The sequence below is a fragment of the Halictus rubicundus genome, chromosome 7 (assembly GCF_050948215.1).
Source record: "Halictus rubicundus isolate RS-2024b chromosome 7, iyHalRubi1_principal, whole genome shotgun sequence".
Lineage (NCBI taxonomy): Eukaryota > Metazoa > Arthropoda > Insecta > Hymenoptera > Halictidae > Halictus > Halictus rubicundus.
In genome coordinates, this window is record NC_135155.1 from 9574362 (window position 1) to 9598572 (window position 24211).

General features: G+C 43.8%; 2 protein-coding genes across 2 annotated transcripts in view; one reads left to right on the forward strand and one right to left on the reverse strand.

The window, feature by feature from the left end:
- Hwt (SH2 domain-containing adapter heavyweight) overlaps positions 1-24211 on the forward strand; it is a 272150-nt gene that overhangs the window by 223502 nt on the left and 24437 nt on the right. The window contains exons 5-6 of the mRNA XM_076791075.1: positions 19724-20697; positions 20881-22483. Coding sequence (XP_076647190.1) covers positions 19724-20697; positions 20881-22483 — 2577 coding nt within the window. The remainder of the gene's footprint in view (positions 1-19723; positions 20698-20880; positions 22484-24211) is intronic.
- The window catches only part of LOC143355901 (uncharacterized), a 279512-nt gene that overhangs the window by 54560 nt on the left and 200741 nt on the right, over positions 1-24211 (reverse strand). The window lies entirely within an intron of this gene.

The window sequence follows — 24211 nt, forward strand, 5'->3', positions numbered from 1 at the left end:
GTACTATTGAATATGATGAGGAACGCGGCCTTCATTTCGATGCTCGTTGTGTTCCGCGTTTCCCCTGAAATTTCAGCCCTCGATTAGTTCCAGGCTGCAGTCACAGAATAAAATAAAAGATTGCAATTTCGCATGAAAGGAGTTCCATTATCGAATCCCATTCTAATATATTACAGGACCGTCACTCTGTAGTTACTGTTGGCAATCGCGATGGCTACTGGCAAACGAATCACCGTCGTAACCCTATCATTTCGTTTCGCGTACCATGAAATCGAGCTCTCCGGAGCAATCAATGCTTCATATAATCTACGGCTGTCTGTGCGCTACTATTTTACTCGATTGTACCGTGAAATCAGCAAGTTTGCAATTTTATAGGTGCTCTAGTTCAACTCGTAGACGCCAACGAGATGATCGGTGTCTTTCAACTAACAATACATCGTACAAATTCAACAGAGTATCAGCAACAGTTTTCTGCGAATCTCTCGAAAACTAAAAGCGACCACCCTATATTGGAACAGAAAAAAGTTGTTCAAAATGTCGAAATCTAGAACATACTTCAATGTCATCATATCAGAGGAGTGGTACTTCCTGTGAATATTTACCTAAAAATTTTCTGTCTGAATTCCAACAAAGTGGAGTGAAATGAAAATTTATTTTTCTTTCTTAATATGTTTTCATGTATTCCACACAGAAACTGTGGACTCAACATTTTTATATCAAGTATAGAAAGGGGAAAATATTTTACAGTAAGTAAAAGTGCCATGCCGCTTATATGGCGGCATTGGTCCGTTAAGGGTTAATAGGTTGAGAATAACATAATAGTATTCTTAATTTCTTCTAATGCTTTAAATTACACCTACTTAGTTTTGTCGTAAATGCATAAAAGCCGCTTTGTAATGGTCACCGAGAAAAAAGTTTGCGCGTAATCAGATTGCGGTCACGTCCTCCAAGTGTTCAGCAACGACTTCGGGAATGATTGTGTGGTATTAAACAGAGAACATTGTCTTTAACGAAGGAACCGTCGGGAGGAGGGGTGGGGGGATCTCGTAGAGCAGACGATATAACGTCTCGAGACACCGATCTCGACTTTCACTCGAGTCAGGAAAAGTTTGCACGAGGAGATAGGCGATCGCCGGGAACGAGGACTATTTCTTGCCGCGGGTGCTTGCGGAACATCTGACACGGAGATTAGGCTTAAGCGTTCGCGGAATTATCTCGCAACGATATGCAAATGCCGCGGCATAAATGCTAATTGTAATTGGCCATGAAATGAATTCGGGGACCCTTTTCGACGGTTGCGTAGGGAGGCGGGCGACGTCCTTGCACCGAGCCAAAAAGCTCTGTGCCTCCTCGTTTAGCAGGGGCAGGGGGGAAGGGGCTAGCAAAATGGCGCGGTGGTCTGTTTGAAAATTTTCTTTCCACCTCGTTTGGGAGCCCTACAAAGGGAAAACGTCGTTCCGCCGCGCGATAAAACGGGGACAAAGCTTTGCCCGCGATTAACAAAAGTATTGCCCCGACCAAGAATCCGCATCGGCGCGTTCACCGCCGGGCGGAAAACGTTGGCCTGACCGCGCGGGAAGTTAATGCGAAGCGACCGGGGAAAAAAATTCATTATTGCGTCCATCAAAAGGTCATTGTCTGGTCCGTTCCCGGACAAAAGATGCTGATGAGATGCAGCGCGACTGTAATGTAATTAAACTCCCATTTTACGTCGCTCGACTGGCACCGTGGTCGACTCTTCGAGGTGCTCGACGAGTTGGAAATTCTGTAAAAATAATGGACTTGATATACAGGGTGTCTGTGGCTTTTCGTGATTGAAAATGGACTAACTTTTTCTGCATTGCCTGGATAAATAATTTTGAGACGCGGTCGTAACATCTTCAAATTGGATCTTGCAATTTTGTAGACACTGATACGTGAGGCATCTCAATTATTATCTAAGAAGTTTTGCAATATTCTGACCAATAGAATTAGTAGACCACGTGGTCCATTTTATTGTATCTGCTCGATTATCTTCTTTAGAGTAATAGCATCTCATATATAGGTTTTGTTATCGATTTTATATGGATGAAAATAATTTTTTATTTCAACGTTTTCCAAAAGTACATTTCATGAACTGTTTTCTATAAAAATTGGATAGAAAAATATTAACCCTTTGCACTCGGCGGTATTTTCATTCTAAAACTAAATTTTTCTTCCGTCTTAGAATATTTTCATTTTATTCATACGAAACTGATCCGATTTCCACATATAATATTTAAATGTTTAGTAACCTGTTAAATACAAATTTTGTAATGTAACAAATATTTTGTAAAATTTCTCGTAATTTCTTTGAAATAGTACCACAATAATTTCTAGTGGTGCTTCAGAGTCACCACTCGAGTGCAAAGGGTTAATTGTTGCAGTCACAGTTGAATGGTTTCCATGGTTGAATTTCTCCATTGCAAACTTTGAAATGAAAAGTGATGCGACATAAAGAAAGATAAAAAATTTCAATTTTTTCGTCACAGTGGTTTGCCACGAGGGCGCTTTCTTTAGTCGTCCCATCAAAACCGCCAACAATCTCCCAGCGTTGCCCGGCACAAAAAATTGTCGAGAGTCTGTTTGATCGTAGACTGATCCGGAAACTAAATAACCTTGTTATGAAATCGAATTTATTCCAGCGTGGTTGGTGTCGTTTCTGTCAACACCAATCGTATTCGGGTCGAATAAGAGAAGCTCGTGGAATTCGTGCATACTAGCCCGGTTCGGAAGTCCGCGTTGAGCACACAGGGTCGGCATAAGATTAAATATCAAAACGAAAGTAAACCGAACGATTGATTAATCGCGAAAGAGAGGAGCGACGAGCAGTCGACCGAGAGGGAGAGAGAAAGAGGAGAGAGAGAGAGAGAGGATGTGTTAGAGGCGACGGACAGGACAGTTGCTTGGGATTGCCCGCGAGCCTCTGGACCGGGATTGATCAGAGCCCGCGCGCCCTTGATGAGGCTAGCCCCACGGCCGCAAACGATCGTGCTCACGTGTGACCACCGATGTAGATTTCAATTGAGCAATGTCTACCGGTAGGGAAACCGGATAATCCGCGTGCGTCGCTATCACTGCGGGCGACAGCTCCGACACCCTGCTCGGACACCTCCCTCGTTGCCTGGTCTGCCTCGTCTGCCTCTCGGCTACCGCGGAAACCCTCTCGCAACGGGCCAAACATTGATTTTATTCCCGGCGGGATCAATCGAACCGAAGGTATGCTGACTGACACGGTGCGCTCGCCTAAACGCGCTCAACCCGAATGCTGGCATGTGACTCGCGCGTGTGGCATTCGGCAACTTTGAATACACCGGTCGAATGGTACTCGAACGATATCATGCTCGTCAGGGTGGCTAAGATTTGCTCACAGTATTTCTTACGGAAATATTTCCACATCTGTGTGAATCGTGAAACATGAAAGAATGCTTCAAGTATGCACGGTCTCAGTCGTTTTGCGAGGTGTCTTTCAGCTTCTGACTATAGTGGATCACCTTTGATCCGTAAAATATACAAGGTGACTCGTTCTTCTGATCTAGAGTATTATTTTTATTAAGATGGAACAGTGCCGTTCATAATTTCCCTTCAAGCTCACCTTTTTCGAGTTTTTATTTGCAATTTCCTTGTTTTTGACATAATGAATAACCCTTACGAACGTAAGGGTAAACGTGAACATCATAGGGGTCGAAACACAATCACAATCGAGTCAATACGCAAATCGAAGTGTATATACCGTCTTATGACATACGCGCAAGTTCATAATAAACAGGTGTTGGAAGGTTAAAGTTCGGCATGAAAGCTGTAGCCTGCAAGATATAACAGCGTGATACAAATTTGCTAGTTTATATGCTTCATCTACCCATTTATTCTCTACGTCCACAGAAGGATGGATTGGGTGTTCAGAATGTCAAGGTTGGGTTCACGAACATGTGTGAAAGGTGATGACGAGGGCTTTGTTTGGGTCCGTGACATGTGTAAATTGCTGGTTCCCCCATTTTGTTCTATATGCAGAGGACTACCCACGTATGACAAAATATTTTATTGTTTATAGATTTAATTTCGGAAAGGTATTTAAGACGAAGTGCATTTTAGTAGACGGAGGCAGATATCTTTCTCCGACTGAGATTAGAATATTAGTATTCGAAAAGTGATCTACTATCCGAAAATTGTTTCCCTCTTCCTGGATTCTCTAATATAGTGCTATCCAATCTATTTTTAGTCATGGCCGACTCCAACGGCACATACTTTCCAACATAATAATGAACCATACGTGAATATAAAAGGAATATCGTTAGAATTGTAATGTAATTTTTTAATCGTCGTTCAGAATACCGCAATTGCCCTGCAGACAGCTCTGCAAATCACAGCCCTGATGGAGTAGGGTTACCCCGCCGCGAAGTAATTTTTAAAACGACCTGTAATCGAGTTCGCCGTGCCTATAGTTCCTTTTATTTCTTCCCCATAGAGAATCCTCAGGTGTCGGCGCAGGGACACGGAAATCTGTTTCGGCTGACTTAAATTAGATCGGCCGTTCAATTTAGCCGGTGCGCACAGTCGCGATATTGGATTTGGACATTTGGGAACGCTCCCCGAAAGTTTTTCGGCTCTCGAAACGCCGCGCTACTTTCCGCGAGGAGAGACAGTCTGTTAAATAGAAATCCACGGGTTACGGTAGACCAGCGCGGTGTGTATGTCGGCGCGGTTCGATCGTAACTCGATCAAATAACCGGAACTTTCATTTAACGGCATTTTATGGCGCGTGCCACCAGCAATAGCAAGGTCGGTCACGCGTCGGGCCATTTAGCTGCTCGGCCGTGCGCTCGAACTTGTGCCAATCGTTATATGACATCACTAGACTGCGGATCTTCAAAGAAATCAAAAATTTTCTTCGACGACTGGAAGAAATAGGAGCCTAACACGAATATCTTCCGTCCTTTAAAAATTGGATACGAAATAAAATATCAATACAAGACGAATATGTCGAATATTTTCAAATACTTTTTTAGGATTTTTAGGTTCTCCCAAGGATTTCCCAGTCTTAAAAGATTTCTGCGCATCGTAAAGCACGCCTCGCTCGCTCCTTACTTATCCGTCGTTCTTCTTATCCGAGCACAACAAATGTTTCCTTGAGACATGCACACAAGTCGCGTGACATTTGCTCACCTTCGTCCGGGGATTCCGGCGACACCGTTGACTCCGCTCGCCAAAGGGGCAACGGGCACAAAGTACGGAAGAACAGAGCACAAAAAACGGGAGTCTCTCCTTGCAGAAGGACTTTCCTCCGGCGCGAATTTTCGGCGCGATACCTTTCGCCTCGTATTGATGTGTCGTCGAGTGAAAACTGCGTAAGATGTTCCTCTTTTGAAGGTCGCCTGCCGTTTTAAGATAATTTCCGGTGGCGTGAGCCTCTGAAGGATAAGCCCCGCGTAGGGAAAAGGGCGCTCGGGCCAGGGGCGGAGGCTGGAAGAAAGCCCGGGGACAGAATAAAATTACTAGAGTAAGTAATTTGAGGACCGGCCGAATAATTGCCACTCAAAACGTTCAAAGGACGACGCGACGCTTCTTTTCCGCGCCTCTTAAATTTATCGTTCGTCTGGTCCCGTCGCGCACATGTTTTCCCCTTCGCCTGGCGAACACGGACCAAAGACAGGCCAGCCCACCCGAGGAAAATTTCGATGAAAAGAACTGTCTCCGTAATCGCATCTTTCCGGCACCGCTTCTTTGGATGCTGCACAAAGCGGCCGAAGCGGTCGCGCAAAGGGTTGATTCTTCGTGCAAATCGTAAGTGCGGACGCGCAATCTTCTTCTGCGAGGACGTTCGTTCTTACAGTCTGAATACAAAACCTCTACTATTCTTATCAAACGGAGTGGGTGTGTTATCTTAGTTGCGGTTTCAACATGTTGTAATTGTATCGAGAAACAATTAATAATGTTTAAATTCACACAGTCTTTACATCTGGCCTCATCGCAAATGAAATACTGTAAACGGTTTTGTAACTCAACATGGAGAGACTTAGTAGCATTATCATTAACCGGAATTTAATTTCCTTCACGAATGGTTTCAGTAAATTAAGTGTAGAGTTTTTGTTTCGGTAACTGTGCGAAGACTTTTAATACTAGGTTCACGGGACTCGTGAAAATGACGGGTTCTAGTATTTTTAATTTAAAATTATTAAGATTCTACGAATGCATGCATGAGAAAATATTTAGCATTTCTTTGGGTGTTTTAAAAATATTGCTAAAAATGTGAGTAGCACGTTCTTGTTATTTTTATAAAGTAATGCAAAATAGCCGCTTTTAGTGCTTGGTAAACCTAGTGTTAATTACCATATATATTATAAAGTTCAGCTGCCTAGTGATAACGCGTACTGTTAATAGGTTTGAATTATCAATAACATGCGAGATACTGAAAGTGATCGAGTTGGATAGACAGATTTATTTGTTTCCCTAATTAAAATGTTTCCAATCATCTCGCATTCATACAGGACTTTCTGCTAGCGTAATGAGAGGATGACTCGCTTTCAAAGTAAACCTCTCGCCCTCTCCCTTAATTTATTCTTTCTTTGTAGCAAGTCTTGTATTTTTTCGTCGTAACCTTGACTCGTTAGGAGCTGCTTTTTGCTCGAGTAGAACGTGCCCTGAAGCAGGGGCAGTCTTCAAAGAAGCTTTGATGGGATCGATGCCCCTGATATTAGGCGAAGTAGGCTTCAATAGGACTTCCATAATTCTGAGCATTCTATATTTCCCAGCTGACGAGCTTTCGCTTATAAGATGCTCCGCTTATTATTCGACCGGCGATCTTTAAGCAGATACTGGCTTTTATGAGCTGATCCTTAGAAATTGGCATCGAAAGGATTTTTCTTTACCCTATTAAGGACTTCATCATACTTCGCTGAATGCAAAAATTACGAACGCTTTCCTCCAACGAGCTCTGCCCCATCAAAAATGTTACAAATTCAAGACTAGACTGCCGACCTTTATGCAAAACAAAAATTGAAAAAAAAAATAAAAGAAATTGTTTTTAAAATAAAAATTCTTTCATAACCTCGAAACGTTGAAAACGATAAATTGGTACTCTTAAATTCTTTGAATCTTTAAATCCTGTAAACCTAGCGTTAATAGGAGGAAAAGCAATTGTTCCAAATAATATAACTAAATCAAGGCTTCGAGGAAATTGCAAATTTCCCAGTGAAAGTACTCTTAAAATGATCGAGTTCTGCTGGCAAAAATTCTGATTATACGAAACATATAAATTCCATTTGACTGTACCGCACAGAGATCGATAGACAAAGGGATTCCTAAACAACGTCTCGCGTTTCGTTAACGAATCTTCTCGAGTGTTCTTAACTGGGCGAACAGTGAAAATCGGTGTACACAGAAAATAATAATTTCGTAGACGATCGAAGCGTACTCGACGAAGGAAACGAACCTCTCGCGAAGCCCTGAAACTTATCTGGATTCAGGTCTGCTTCGAGAGCATTGCTTCTTCTCGAAAGTGCCGAGGATGGTTCGAAACAATCCCAGTCGTTTCGAAGCAGGTTGCAACGTGCTTCCCATTTCTATCGATCAGCAGTGCATCGGACAAAGCTCAATCGTTCGATGCGAAAAGGGCGAAGCAAATAATTAGAAGAACGAGCGCGCGGGACTGTATCGGTGAAGCCTTAGCTGGCTGGCCAGACGTATTACACCGGGCCGGATAAGTTAACCCCATCGTTCGCTGACCCTTGGCACGGCTGACACATTTCAGCCGCGAGATTCGTCCAATCTCGAGACGGTAGCCATGAATTCTGCTACACCGGAACCAATAACCGAGATTGGCTTTCGTTTCATCGCCGCACGAACCCGTGTAATCTTTAGCCGTGGCTCCTAAGAGGGCCACCAACGATCCCTTCACGGCCAGCAAGGTGGCTGGTGATTTCGTTTAAGGCCCTCCTTATAGTACCTTCTCCCTTTCTCTCTATCTCTCTCCGCCCCACGCTTTTCTTTTACAGACGATACAATCCCACGACCCACATATTCCATAGAAACCGTGAGCCCACCTCTCGGTTATGTTACGAGGACAATATCTAATAAAAAGCAGAGTGAAGTGGCTCCGAGGACACAGAGGTCTGCTCCTTTATAAAGCCTCCGCCGGAATTTTTCCTGTCATTGCGTTCGCCCCCCCTGCCGAATAACTGGGGAAAGGGGGCGAATTGTATAAGTGACAGTTCGGAGGTTTTTACGGGTCTGATGAAATCCCGGACGTTTTATTCTCGGATTATCGCGTCGTATTCAGCGCCTCCGCGATGCTCCTGCTCCTTCTGATCCTGCGTGCCGAGGACTCGACTGCGTTCTCCTCTTTAACCCCCTGCTTCGTGATTCATCCCGTGACTGGGCCTCCGAGAATTGCTCTATCGTTCGTAATTAACCTGAAGAAATTGGACGCCCGTGATAAGTGCGCAGCGGACAAAGAAAGTATTTGCACAACTTCTCGCGAAGAAGCAGAAGAATAATGCAATGTACACTTTTTCACTGTGTGTCTATCTAGAACAATGTTTACGAGTGTAAAATGATGATTTTATTGGTGTCTTACTTTTTAAACTTATATTATTACGGTAAGAGTGCACGAGGCAAACATTTTTGCACTCTGCTGCATCTCAGTGGGAGATGCAAAATTATTTTTCAAGCGTTACCGAGGTGTCCAACTTTTTCTGAAAGTTGGGATTTCTTTTAGCAGTAATCAAGTTTTTGTTACTTCGTCTACGTCGGTAAGGAAAATTTTAGTGAAGGGGATAGAACGAAATCAATAGTCGTTGGAAAGTCTTTGAAAAATACTTCTTTAAGCTCATTGTCATAGTCTAATTCCTTAATATACAGTGGCCGGAATTAATACTCGGACACTCTTTACAATACTATGATTTTATTAAAATTGAACTGAATTAGTCGAGCTCTTTTCACGATTTCGACAAACCGCAATTTTTAGAAAATTTATTTTACACATCACCTAGTAAACTTGTCGTTTCAGCTCCTTAAAAGGATTTAAATTGTTAGGTCGATTTTAAAAAAATGATTATATTGTAAATATAACGTCGTATATCGTGAATTTATATTTCATCGCGCAAGGTTCGCAAAGCAAAGCTACAGAAACAACTGTGGTCGTAAAAGTAATTCCTCCGAACGGCTCAGAGCCACAACAAGCGATCATAACAAAGGACTCCGGCGGTGTTTACCAGTCCTCGAACGAGAACGCGCAGAGCATTCGTTCCTCGATTAGCCGACTGGTCTATTGCGCGACTGTAAACATCGAGGATCCCTCTCGGAGATCGACTAAACGAATTCCAATACGCCATTACGGTACGTGCTAAGTATTAATCATCGTCGACCTTGACTCTCGGCAGGCGCTCGTCAGAGATTGCAATCTCTAACGTCATTATCCCTCCGGAGTTTAATCGATTGGTGGAGCCACTTCTACGCGGCGCAGACCCGGGTCCGTGTTCCGCGATGTTATCTGTTTAAACATCGACTTTCATAAATAACTCTCGGGGATATTGGTGGATGAGCGTGTGCACGCAACTGCGTTCGCCGGTAGTGATTGCCAGAGTCGGGGGGAGGGGGAGGAGGACCGCCGGCCCTAATAGATTCATTAGGGGTAGTCGGCGCACCCTTCCCAGGGTGCATCACGGACACCCCCTAACTGCACACGCGTGTACACTCTATTTCTACGGTACATGTCCCTTCGATCACTCGGCCCCGTGTATTCATATTCGGCTCATAGTTGCGGATGGATCCTGTTCGTCGGTTCATTCACCGGCTCCGGGCTGTTATCAGCAGTTTGACGTTCACACGGCGTCGAACGCCGACGGTGCACGTAAATTAGGCGTGTACACGGATAATGCCCGAGTCTGCATCCTAAATCTTTATTGCTTCCTACCCATGAGCGGAAATATTCGATCGGAATCGTGAACATGGCTGTCGAGGGAATTATTCGGGCTTCCCTTACGAAATTGCAAATAGATACAAAATAAATGCTCTTGTCCTTTCACTCAAGGTCAAAAGTATTTCGATACTTTGTTCCCCGTGACGAGGAAGACACAATATAATTTATAAACAAATGGCCGGAAATATTCGATCGGAATCGTGAACATGGCTGTCGAGGGAATTATTCGGGCTTCCCTTACGAAATTGCAAATAGATACAAAATAAATGCTCTTGTCCTTTCACTCAAGGTCAAAAGTATTTCGATACTTTGTTCCCCGTGACGAGGAAGACACAATATAATTTATAAACAAATGGCCGGAAATATTCGATCGGAATCGTGAACATGACTGTCGAGGGAATTATTCGGGCTTCTCTTACGAAATTGCAAATAGATACAAAATAAATGCTCTTGTCCTTTCATTCAAGGTCAAAAGTATTTCGATACTTTGTTCCCCGTGACGAGGAAGACACAATATAATTTATAAACAAATGGCCGGAAATATTCGATCGGAATCGTGAACATGGCTGTCGAGGGAATTATTCGGGCTTCCCTTACAAAATTGCAAATAGATACAAAATAAATGCTCTTGTCCTTTCATTCAAGTCCAAAAGTATTTCGATACTTTGTTCCCCGTGACGAGGAAGACACAATATAATTTATAAACAAATGGCCGGAAATATTCGATCGGAATCGTGAACATGACTGTCGAGGGAATTATTCGGGCTTCCCTTACGAAATTGCAAATAGATACAAAATAAATGCTCTTGTCCTTTCACTCAAGGTCAAAAGTATTTCGATACTTTGTTCCCCGTGACGAGGAAGACACAATATAATTTATAAACAAATGGCCGGAAATATTCGATCGGAATCGTGAACATGACTGTCGAGGGAATTATTCGGGCTTCCCTTACTAAATTGCAAATAGATACAAAATAAATGCTCTTGTCCTTTCACTCAAGGTCAAAAGTATTTCGATACTTTGTTCCCCGTGACGAGGAAGACACAATGTAATTTATAAACAAATGGCCGGAAATATTCGATCGGAATCGTGAACATGGCTGTCGAGGGAATTATTCGGGCTTCCCTTACAATATTGCAAATAGATACAAAATAAATGCTCCTGTCCTTTCATTCAAGGTCAAAAGTATTTCGATACTTTGTTCCCCGTGACGAGGAAGACACAATATAATTTATAAACAAATGGCCGGAAATATTCGATCGGAATCGTGAACATGACTGTCGAGGGAATTATTCGGGCTTCCCTTACTAAATTGCAAATAGATACAAAATAAATGCTCTTGTCCTTTCACTCAAGGTCAAAAGTATTTCGATACTTTGTTCCCCGTGACGAGGAAGACACAATGTAATTTATAAACAAATGGCCGGAAATATTCGATCGGAACCGTGAACATGGCTGTCGAGGGAATTATTCGGGCTTCCCTTACAAAATTGCAAATAGATACAAAATAAATGCTCTTGTCCTTTCATTCAAAGTCAAAAGTATTTCGATACTTTGTTCCCCGTGACGAGGGAGACACAATATAATTTATAAACAAATGGCCGGAAATATTCGATCGGAATCGTGAACATGACTGTCGAGGGAATTATTCGGGCTTCCCTTACTAAATTGCAAATAGATACAAAATAAATGCTCTTGTCCTTTCACTCAAGGTCAAAAGTATTTCGATACTTTGTTCCCCGTGACGAGGAAGACACAATGTAATTTATAAACAAATGGCCGGAAATATTCGATCGGAATCGTGAACATGACTGTCGAGGGAATTATTCGGGCTTCCCTTACAAAATTGCAAATAGATACAAAATAAATGCTCCTGTCCTTTCATTCAAGGTCAAAAGTATTTCGATACTTTGTTCCCCGTGACGAGGAAGACACAATGTAATTTATAAACAAATGGCCGGAAATATTCGATCGGAATCGTGAACATGGCTGCCGAGGGAATTATTCGGGCTTCCCTTACTAAATTGCAAATAGATACAAAATAAATGCTCTTGTCCTTTCACTCAAGGTCAAAAGTATTTCGATACTTTGTTCCCCGTGACGAGGAAGACACAATGTAATTTATAAACAAATGGCCGGAAATATTCGATCGGAATCGTGAACATGGCTGTCGAGGGAATTATTCGGGCTTGCCTTACAAAATTGCAAATAGATACAAAATAAATGCTCTTGTCTTTTCATTCAAGGTCAAAAGTATTTCGATACTTTGTTCCCCGTGACGAGGAAGACACAATATAATTTATAAACAAATGGCCGGAAATATTCGATCGGAATCGTGAACATGACTGTCGAGGGAATTATTCGGGCTTCCCTTACAATATTGCAAATAGATACAAAATAAATGCTCCTGTCCTTTCATTCAAGGTCAAAAGTATTTCGATACTTTGTTCCCCGTGACGAGGAAGACACAATATAATTTATAAACAAATGGCCGGAAATATTCGATCGGAATCGTGAACATGACTGTCGAGGGAATTATTCGGGCTTCCCTTACTAAATTGCAAATAGATACAAAATAAATGCTCTTGTCCTTTCACTCAAGGTCAAAAGTATTTCGATACTTTGTTCCCCGTGACGAGGAAGACACAATGTAATTTATAAACAAATGGCCGGAAATATTCGATCGGAACCGTGAACATGGCTGTCGAGGGAATTATTCGGGCTTCCCTTACAAAATTGCAAATAGATACAAAATAAATGCTCTTGTCCTTTCATTCAAAGTCAAAAGTATTTCGATACTTTGTTCCCCGCGACGAGGAAGACACAGTATAATTGATAAACAAATTTGACCGTGACGTTCGAGGTCGAGGACAAATTTACACGAGCTTCTTTCAACAAATCTTCACTGATCCAATAGTGTATACTCACGCTACAGCATGACATATAATTTCCTTCCTACTTGTGTCTTGCAGAATTTTTCAGGATTGCTGTTTCGTGGACAGTAAACGAAATACACGGTCTTCCTAAACAACTTTTGTTTATTGTGTAGTAGACCACTGAATGGATTGAAATAAAAATGTATTTTCAAGTTCGGCGGGAGAACTTCTGTGCTCCATATGCGACTGACAAAGTCAAAGTGTTAACTCACACAAGCGTACCGGCTCGACCGGAGCTGTGCATTACAAGCTCATAAACGTGACGAAGCTCTCGCAGAGCTACTTTCGCCAATTTGCAGTGGAGATTGCAAACCGCGCGCGGTTGCTGCAGATCCTCGGGATACACGAGTACGACATCGTTCGCACAGGGATCCGGCAACGCTGAAGCTCACGCTCAGACACAATAATCTACTCGCAACGGCAGCTCCGGCGTACTTTGGCCACGTGTTTACAGGGGCAAGCTCGCGGGCGCAATATATCACTCGGCGAGCAGCCGACCGGTGTGTACCGTTATCTACAGGTTTTCGCCCGGGTTGCAGGGCCGCGTGCACAGGTTTTTCACGCGATACATCAACTCGGATAGCTGCCCCTGGCGACCAGCTGCTCGTTTACTTCATAACTCATTCGATCATTCGACGAGTCGCCCCCGTTGCGTCCCGTTCGCGAGGACCGCTGGTTTGCGGATACCTCGGAAATCTGATTATCGATCGGTAATCAATATCAGCGCAATTTGGCGTTATGCCAGGGCCAGTTCTGTGTGTGTGTGTGTATGTGAGTGCGTACACTCCCGGACAAAATGATAGCACACGTGTGCTTAATTCCTCGAAAACTTGATGGAATTTTGAAATTTATATTGGCCATTTCGTCCACTGTACAGCGAGGTGAATTTTCTGTGCTGGCAGGCTCCATCCCTCTGCGTCGTAATAATTAGGATCGTGTGTGTGTCGTTTAGAATTCTGTACGGTCTTCGAGAAATTAAAGCGAGCACACACGTGCCATCGTTTTGCACAGGAGTGTACGTGCAGGATCGCGAATGTGTGCGAGCCGTGTTTCCCGTGTTCGTCCTTCGACGATCGAACGGGTGCCACGGATCCGATCGGGGCGGGGGATGATTGGAAATGGTGCACGTGCGACGCTGCTAATCGGGCGGCGAGCGACTTCAAACGAACCGCCGGCTGCCGCTCGTGGCTTCCCAATAAATATTTGCAGAATTTAATTTCCTTTCTTTGTACAATTTTCCCGCGGGACGACGACAGCCCGCCCGAATATTCACGGTCGACACGTACGCCGATCGAATCATATTAAAATTAGCACGGCGCACGATAACTTTCAAAGACTCCATGAATATCGTCCCACTTTGCGCTATATAATCTGTCATTATTGCACTAGCCGCGACGAAACTGGGGTGCATGATGTTTACTCGAATTTTCATTTCTGAACCGGCGAACTAAACGGAATTTTAATCTCCCGCGGCTCTGCTGGATTAAAGAGAGTTCGGTAGTGTACCAAACTTTTAGTTCACTGTGTATTCTTTGGGGCTTTACCGTTGTTGCGAACTGTAAATATTTGTTGTTGTTGGCGCGAAGCAATTTAGGCACACCCTTCTTTCTTATAAAATTGTATTCGTTAATGGTTTTTGAAATAGGTTATTTTCCAGTATTTAACTTGATTTTACACAAAGACTATTCCGATGGTAATCACAAATATTTTTAAAAAAATAGGACAGTACACGCGCTGCCCTTTTCTACGTTCCACACGGTCGACGCGGTCACAAGAAAATAGTAGCCTATGTTATAGCCCGGACCCGAGAATTAGGCTCAGATAAAGACTTTACTGTATATCAGTAAATATAAATTTATGTTCGACATGTTTTTCGGATAACGTACACCTACAAAAACAATTCCACATACAGATTGAAATGAATTGGATGGAAAATATTTTCAGATTATAAAGTCAGAGAAATTTATTACAGCGATATCAAATGGAATATTACACAATGTTACAAATATTCGCAGTCTCGTAGCGAGGTCGAAAACGCACGAAATGAATTTTTATTTCAGAACTTCACCCGTGAACAATGCATATCCTCTACATCAATGAAACGAAAAACTGTTTTGTCATCTATAATCTCAAATGAACCGTATTTCGCAGTGTTTCATCACCTTCAAAATCCACGGCACGGTGTTATTGGAGGTAATGGCTCGAATATTTTTCGAGACACGACGAAGTTCCTTCGCCGCGCGGTTAAATATCGGTTCCTCGTTTGGGAACGCAGTTGTTTTTCACGGTGGGACGGTCCCCTTAATGTATTTGCTTCTCTCGAAATTTCAGCCGGTATCTTTCGCGAAACGGCGGAACGGAGGAGCAGCTGGGGATGCATATTCATGCCCGACTGCGACGTACATTTACTCGGCTTCCATTTTTGTTCCGGCTACGTTTCGCCGTCGCCGTCTAACCCCTTCGCCGGGCGTTCTCATATCGCTTGAATATAATTTTTGAAGCGTACCTCGCTAACTGCGGCCTGCGCCGTCCGATATTGCGATTTTTATTAATATTGCCACGGAGTCGGAGGTTACCGCCTCGTGAAACAACTCGTTTCCGATATAATCGGCCGAGTAACATCGATTTAATCTTTCCCGAGCGTCTAACCTTTCCCGGTCCACCGGCGCGTACCTGCACGTTCGACTTTAATTTAATCTTGCAGCTCAATTGTCGCTTTCGTCGACGCTACTTTTTCCCCAACGTGCTCGGAATTAGTTTCGTCATTTTTTATCTCCTTAGATTACCGCGTATTTAACCCTTCCCGGTCCTGCGTCGAATCGGGCTCGACGTTAACTTTTATGCCAACAGTTATAACACCGCAGTTACAGTATTTCTCAGCCATTCCACATTATCTTTATAAAACTTTAGTAAAATTTCAATGAAAACGTACACACTTTATAAAAATTCAAATTTTTAAACTTGTAATAAAAGAAACAATTCAGGGATGCTTCAAGTACACCAGAACCTCGATTATCCGAATTGATCAGAGGGGTGTGTACGTTCGGATAATAGATCAGTTATTTTGTTTCTGAACTGTGAGTTCTCTTTGTGTTTCACAATAAATCGTGATGAACATGGATCGTTTCGGACTAAACTATTTACATGAGCATTGTATTCAAATATTAGAAGTTCGGATAATCGAGGTTCTGTTTTACTGCATACGAGGCAATTTTTAATGTCTGCATCCACGAGCCGTATTTTCGGGAATACTCGATGTATCGTTCTTTTTCTTGTTCTAAAGAGGTGATCGTTGGAATGGAACATTTTGCAAATACAAAAGGACGCAAAATCGGCTATCGCAGTTTGATCGTTGCTTCTCCGAGTGTTTCCACCGATATAACGAAAAATCCCCAGAGCAGTATCGCGCTTTTTGTGCGCTGCATGCGAGACGACCGTTGACACGGAAATATGATGGATGTTTTGGGCGTGCGCCATTTCCACAATGCATCAATTCGCCATGCATATCGAACGGCCAGAATCCGCTCGGGGATTCAAACTTTGACGACCGCCCACCAGTTCCGAGCAAGTATGCTCGTGTCTCTAATGAACTCGGTTTTAAATTTATAAATCGTCGCACACCTTTCACCCTATAATAGTGATAATAATTAGAAAATAAAATTTTTTTCGTCATAAATCCTAATTCTCTTCCGTTTGAAGAGGTCACCGCAAGTCTGGGTCGTTGTCATGCGACGGAGGGTCAAGCATAATTATCGGTAAAATAAAACTCAGTGTAGCAAAATGTAATTCAGTATATAACATTAATTTATTACAGAGTTAAAATTCCGTTGTTATTTTATTCATTAAACGTACCATGCCGTTAACATAATCGTGGCCGCGCGCGTTTCATTATGCATTTTATTTTGCATTATAATTTCATTGTGCATTACACGCACGCTATCAAGTCGGAATTCATCACCGCACCAGACAGAAAGGATGAAAAGGAATTGCGTGGGTATGAGCTCGCAATCCCGTGAAAAGGACGGCACGTGTTATAATTTCCGGGATTCATTGTTCAGGAATTAATTTCTCATTTCATGATTCACGGTTCGCGCGTTGCCTTTTATATTCAAAGTTCGAGCATCCCCGTAGTAATTTTAAACTTCCAGCGACCCTTAAAATTGCTCCGAAACGGATAATAAATTTAGCTCTTGAAACAACTATTTCCAACTAAGAACAACAGCTGCGTCGATATCGTTTCGTACAAATTATTGAATCATCAAATATTAAATCGTAATGATGTTTCAATAGAAATTTGGCATTTTATTGAATCAAACGGAATTGCGTTTGTCAAACTAAAATTACCTACGTTCCTGTTACGATACATAATTGTCCGTGTGTCGAGTTTTGCTATAAATAAAATTTTCTTGCATGTAATTTGCAGAGATTGCAATTAAATAGAATGTTTTATCCTCTGCCAATTATTTTCATGGAATAGTATTGAAGTACAGGCATTATTGATTTCTCGTCTATTTCATGCAGGTGTCTCTCCCGTGTTGTGAATTCAAGGACATAATAATGACCTTGAGAAACTATAGAAAAAAATGGTTTTGTCATACGAATATCCCTTAAAAAAAAAAAAAAAAAAAACAGCACAACCGTGTTGTAGCTCGATATTTCGCGTAGGTCGCAAAATTTTTAAAATAAATTTGTAGCTCACAATTTTTTGTCTGTCTTCTTTGTTTCATAAAATATTTGAAACCGTCTGAAAATGACGAATATGTTTCTAACTAAAAGGTTGACGCGTTCACTGAATCTTGTGGATCAAATTAATCTGGTTCTTCTCGTTATTCATACGCACAGCGTGTTATTCGGGGAACTCATAATTTTTCTGTGACAGTATCTTTCTTCACAGAACAAAATATCGCAACTATAATGGTTACTGCTGGATTAAATGCCGTAAAAAGACTAGCTTTATCCTCGGCTTTCAATTTCCAGTTAATTCGACCTCTTGCGAGCCGGGAGTAGCTCCTCCTCAGACTCGCCGGAAGAAGAGATCAGACAGGATTCCGATAATAATTTTTTTGCCGGGGTTCGAAAAGTTTTTCGGTATATCCGCGAAGGCGGTCCCTGTCAGAAGCAGCTTCTGGTGTGGTTTATGGTGTGCCTCTTGCACTTACCGCCCCTGCAAGGAGGAGCGAGGAAGGATTTCGGCGGAGCCCTCCGGCCGAGCATAATGCTCCCATTATCTCCAGTCCGTTCGACCGTGCCGCGTGCGTACCGTTCGCCGGCTAATGTACCGGGTGTCCGCGTAATTTCGCGGCTCCCGTTTCCCCGGCGAAAACCCGCGTTACCTTTAACGCTCGTGACAGGGCCGTAAACTGGAGGCCCGGGGACGACGGACGACGCTAAAACGAGTCAAAGTGTGCGCAACGGATGAAAAAAAAAAAGACAAGGGGACCAGGACGGTGGGTGGGGGACGCGGGGGCGTATCCGTCGAGCAAGGCAAGGCAAGGCAAGCCAGGGACCATTACCGTAATATCTCGCAGACCGAGGAAGTGATTTTTAAGGAGAGGCGGCTGCCATTTCGTGGCAATTTCGTTCTCCCCATAAGCATTTTTGCTCTCCACCTTCGACGCCTGAGTAGCCGATATCCAGGCGCTGTTGTAACGGAACGATTATGAAAATTTCCCGGCGTTTTCATTTTCTGTATAACCCGGTATCCGGCGAAGGGTCCTGGTTTTTCCTCCATACATTCTTATCGCTGCCCCGAGCTATCCCGTTTTGATATGCACGCGACCGAGGGATATGAGGCTTGTTACTAACGCCGGAGGTTAGGTAATGTTGTCATTATTAGTAGATTACTATTAGCAAAGTCGTCGTTACGCAAGATTAACGTCCATGCGGATGCTGATCTACATGGTGGTTCATGCCCTTGCGAGACAGGTGTTCAGAGATAATGTGGTTCGCATGATGATTGTCACGTTTATGTAGCGTTCAATGTTAATAAAGAACGCTGCATACACCGGGTATCTTAAAGCTTGCTCTTGTCTCGAAAACGTTGTTTTACGATGGACACGAATGTTATGTAACCTTTGTCTTTCTTAATGGTATATATCTAATCGCTAATTTCACGTCAATTAAATCAATTCAAATCTCGTCTGACGTATCAGACCGGTAATAAAACAGAATGATGTATTGTCAGATAAGTGAAATGGATCGGTGTACAGTCAGACAAGTAGAATAGGAACGTATGGCCAGGCAAACGTAATGGGCGTGGCCTGTAGTTGGACAAATGGAATGAGAAATTGTATAGTCACAAACGGTGGAATGAGTCAACCTGCAGTCAGATATCTGATAATGTGTTAATATATAGTCAAACAAATGAAACAGAAATAGTCTGTGATCAAACAAGTGTAAAAGAGATGATCTATGGTTCGATCAGTGGAGCGAGTCATTTCATAGTCGGCAGCAGAGGAATGAGTCAGCACACGATCAAACGTGTACAATGTTTTACTATACAGCCCGACAAATCGAATAAAAATAGTCTGTGGCAAGGCCAGTGGAATAAGAGTAGCGCATTGTGATCGGACAAGTGGAATAAGAGTAGCCAGGGTACGCAGTCAGACAAGTGAAATAAGATTATCGTACGATCGGACAAGTGATATAGCCACTAACCTAACCCTGACCTGTGAAAACAGAAATAAGATATTATCTATGACTCGCCATATAGAATATAGATAATCTAAAATCGAATAAACCGGGTGCTGGAACGTCACAGAGACAACACTGTCGAAACAGTTGTGATTTTTCCCATTTTATCAACAGTTTTAATTTCGTCGGAGTATACTAAATTACACATGTTTGTTACAGATCCATCAGCTTCGGGATCATCCTGCGAGGACGACGAGGAGGCTCGGAAGAGGAACATCAGGCAGCGGAAGAACAGCTTGTACGCGTCTTCCTCGATTCGTGCTGCCTCAGTAGACAGATACAAAGAGCTAGGATCGACCGACGGCGTGGTGGTGGACTGCCTAGCCGTGGTGCACGTGACCGATCAATCGCCGACCGAGTCTAATCAACCGACGCGTCATCCCTCGCCCTACTACTACGGCGATCTATTCAAAGTATCGGAGCAGATCAGCAAATCACAACCGAACAAGTACCGGAAGAGCGTCAGTCTCGACGTACCGGGTGAACGGTCGAGGACACCCGGTATACCGAAGAGGAATTCGGTGGCAGGTGATGGGGGTTCTTACTCGTCGCAGCAGCTACACCCGCCGCAACAGCAACAGCAGCAACAATCGCAGCAACAGCAACAACAACAGCAACAGCAACAGCAATCGCAGCAGCCGGCGCAGCTGCAACAATATCAGAGTCAAGATCTAGTGAGCCCCACGTCGGGGAGCGAGCATGCTGTCCCAGCCAGGAACGAGATCCTCTCGTCGTGCATCATCACCGAGTGGGATCACACCCTCATGCCTCCACATAGACTGTTGAGCCATGACCTGCCAACCACCGTTTGTACCTGCGTCGCATCGGCAGAGGAGGAGGAGGATGAGCTAGATCAACGGCAGCCGCAACTAACGCGGCACCAAGTGCGCAAGCTACGACGTACACGGAGGATAGATCCGCAGCCGATACTCGTCGAGGACGAGGACGACGTGGAGGGAGAGGACGAAGGGGACGAAGAGGAGGAGGAGGACGCGGACCTGGAGGAAGACGAGGAAGAGATGGCTAGGCAACGTCACCTCTACGAGACGGCCTTCGACTGCAAGGTCAATCGTTCCGACGATGACCTCGATGACCTCGATCGGGTCACCAATCATCCCGTGCTGCACTCCCAGGTAATCTATTCCAGGCTATCACAACATCACCGATTTTCAAATTCATATATTCCTATACGAGCCGTTCACAGGCCAAATCGATTAACCATCTGTTCACTTTTTCGACGGTTTATTGGCAAGACGCTCGATCGATACTTTACTTTCTGCATTTTTTTTTTATATCAATCTTCATTCATGATTCAGATAAGGAGCAGCAGCGCGATACCAGTAAGTAGAACGAGCTCGTCGACAGACACGTCGAAGCCGTCGCAGCCGCAGCAGGTCTCTTACGCAGGACAGTCCCACAGCAGCAAAGACCGACGCAAGGTCGTACTTCTCCGCCCAAAACCGATTCCGAGCCGTCTTCAGCAACAGCAGCAGCAGCAGCAGCAGCAACAACAACAACAGCAATCAGACAATATTTCTACTCTGTCCCAAGATATCGAATCCCTCCAGATCAACTCAAGCGACGAGAAGACCGGTTCGCCGAGGCTACCGGCCCGAGGTTATACTCCGTCGCCTCCATCCACGGCGCCGTTGCCGGCTAAGTTCCATGGTAACCGAGACCACTTACTGCTGAACATTCGCAGCACACCGAACCTACCCTCCCAGCCGGACCATCCGCGTCTGAAAGACTTGCGACTCCCGGTGAAGTCTTCGCTGAGGGCCAAGGACTCCCCGCAGAGCAGCGAAGGCAGCATACTGGAGATCAAAAGCAGACCAAAGAATTTTGCTCAAGACACCGTGGAGTCCTCGCAGAGCCGACGCTTCGACAAAGAACTGATCCTGGAGTTCAAGGGCAGGCCGAAGGAGGACCGCCAGCGACCGCGCAGCCTGATCCGCGAGAGCAAGCCCATCATGGAGTTCAAAGGCAGGCCCCACGAGGCCGAGAGCGATCTGTTGAGACCCCGTCGAGACGTCGGCCTCCTCGAGTTCAAGCTACGGACCAGCAGACGCAGACCAGGCTACTCGAGCACGGAGAGCATGGCGACGAGCAGCAGCGGCGGCAGCATGGAGTCGCTTCGAAGCAGCACCAGCGAGGGCAACAGGTCCACCAGCAGCTCCGAGAGCCGGCACAGCACCAGCCTGAGTTCCCACAGCTCCGACAGCGGCAGCACCAACTACTACCATCATCATCCTCAGCCGTCGATGACCGGCTTCCTGACGAATCACGCGAACAAGCTGCACATACTGTCCCCGATCTCCGACAAGTCGTCCCAGGAGCCAGCCTCCGAGACCTCGGACAACAACCGGAACAACAACTCGCAGAAAGCCTCGCCAGAGGAGAACGTCACCACCGAGAACAACGTGACCGCGCCCAACAACACCAACACGGCGAACACGAATACAAACTCCGTTGGTTCGCCCTTGGACACCTCCTTCAAGAAGAGACGCGCGCCGCAGAACAAGAATCTCATTAACCTGGCGTTGCAGTCTTCCTCGTCCGGAGACGCAGAGATTCAGGGATCGGACAGCGGGATCTCCATCGAGTCGCGAGCCGGGATCAAGTGCAAGCCCTTCGGGTTCCACTTGTTGAAGCCACAGCTGGATAATATCAATCTCGTCGACAACGAGCCAGAGCTTTCCGACCTGCCCTTCGACATGCCCAAGCTGCGGAGGAGGCGACTGCTCATGCAACAGGACGCCACCACTTCGGGCAGCGCGACCAGCGTTGATCTGAGGGACCTGCCCTTTGACATGCCGAAACTCCGGAGGAGACTCAGGTGCATGCAGAGCACGGAATCCAGCGGGTCGCAGGCCTCCTCGAGCCTGTCTGTGAGAGACGTTGAGCCGCCTCCCCTGTTTGGTAAGTCTACACGTCCACTTTTTATCATTGGTGTGGTAGTATTGTGTTTTGAAGGAACTATGCTGGGTGGTTTAAGTCTCCCATGATTCTTAAGCATTTCGAATAGTTGAACCGAAATATATGTTGGATATCGATCAGCTTAAGTTCGACCTCAAATTGCACTTTCAAGAATTTAAAAAATATCTTACTTCGACGGAAAGTCAAGGTCACCTTCATACCGTGAAAGTATAAGTTATACTTTATCCTTTTTATATAATATATAAAATATAATATAATATATAAAATTGGCGGTCTATTACTTGAGATCGTTTTCACTATAAAATACCATAAACGAGTTCTATTCAGCAATTATTTCCTGAATAAATATTAATTCGGTAAAATCGCATTTATTATTGACGTCGTCCATATACAGCGAGTTCGACTACAGCTGGGAGAAAATTTAAGAGTGGTTCTCCGTGACAATATGAGACGAAAATGAAGAGTAGAAAAATAGTAATATTTATGGTAATTACTAGAAATACAACCGTATATTATTTGCAACACTGTTGCAACACTATTTGTATTTACTTAACGACTATCAAATGTATTTACACATGCATTTAACTAATAAAAATTAATTGTATTTACAAATGCATTTAATTAATAAATATTAAGTGTATTTACAAATCAATTTAATTGCATCGTATTTTAACGTAATTGTAACACAGCACGTTCCGTTAATTTACTTTGAATACGGTTATAATAACGAAACCAGCATACAAACGGATGAAAATGATGTTGACAAGATTAATTAACTTCAAGTGATTCGTAATTCGATGTAATTAGCAAAAAAATCTCTTATGAATACGAAGCTGATCTTTGAACAATCTAGATACGTGTGTAGAAATGGAACGATGACAAAATCGAGAGTGAAAGTGTATTGACCGATGTGTGTCTAAAATCGCCCCGCGTTAATCGACCGTCTACCCATTAAACGTTAAAAAGCACACTTTCAACATCTCGAGGTAAACTGAGTACTCATCAAGGCTAGGGGACACCGTAATTTGACGCTGATCGTTATGAACCTTCCAGACAGCGGCTAATATCGTTAAGCTTCACTTAGCGCCTGCATCCCTCTCGACGGCTAAATATTTAACGTTACCAACACATGTTTCCGTCTACGTTACGGAGACCGCTGTCTTCCACTTCCCTTCGGAATTCTACAGGAACTCGTCGCTTCAAAGTGCCATTCAATTTTCTCCAGATTTCTATTATATTCTGTTTTCTCTAATTGAAATATTACTTCAGAAAACTTTATCTGTTCCTGTTCATTTTAGAATTTGTTTGAATTTCGACTTCTGATTCTGCCGTCAACGTGACAGGTCTTCCAATTTTCGGAATTAATTAGTGCTGTTTCTGAAATTTATTTTGTCCCTAGATTCCGTATTCAAAACTTACAATTAGTAAATTCATACTGCGAAATGGAAGACGGTCGAAGCTCTATCGACTGCTCGTTCAATCGAAAAGTTAGAATCGACTCCATCCGCGTGGGTATAACGAACTATTCAAGCAGCAGTGCGCTGTGTACACACAGATTAGGGTAACAAGTTTCGTAACGTTACGCTGCTTATATAACACGATCGAAATCTGTTATCACGTTTCACCTGTCTCTGTTGGACCTGACTTCTGACAAGTTGGACTCCTCTAAATGTCTTCGAATTGCAATCGATGTTTATCTTTAACCATTTG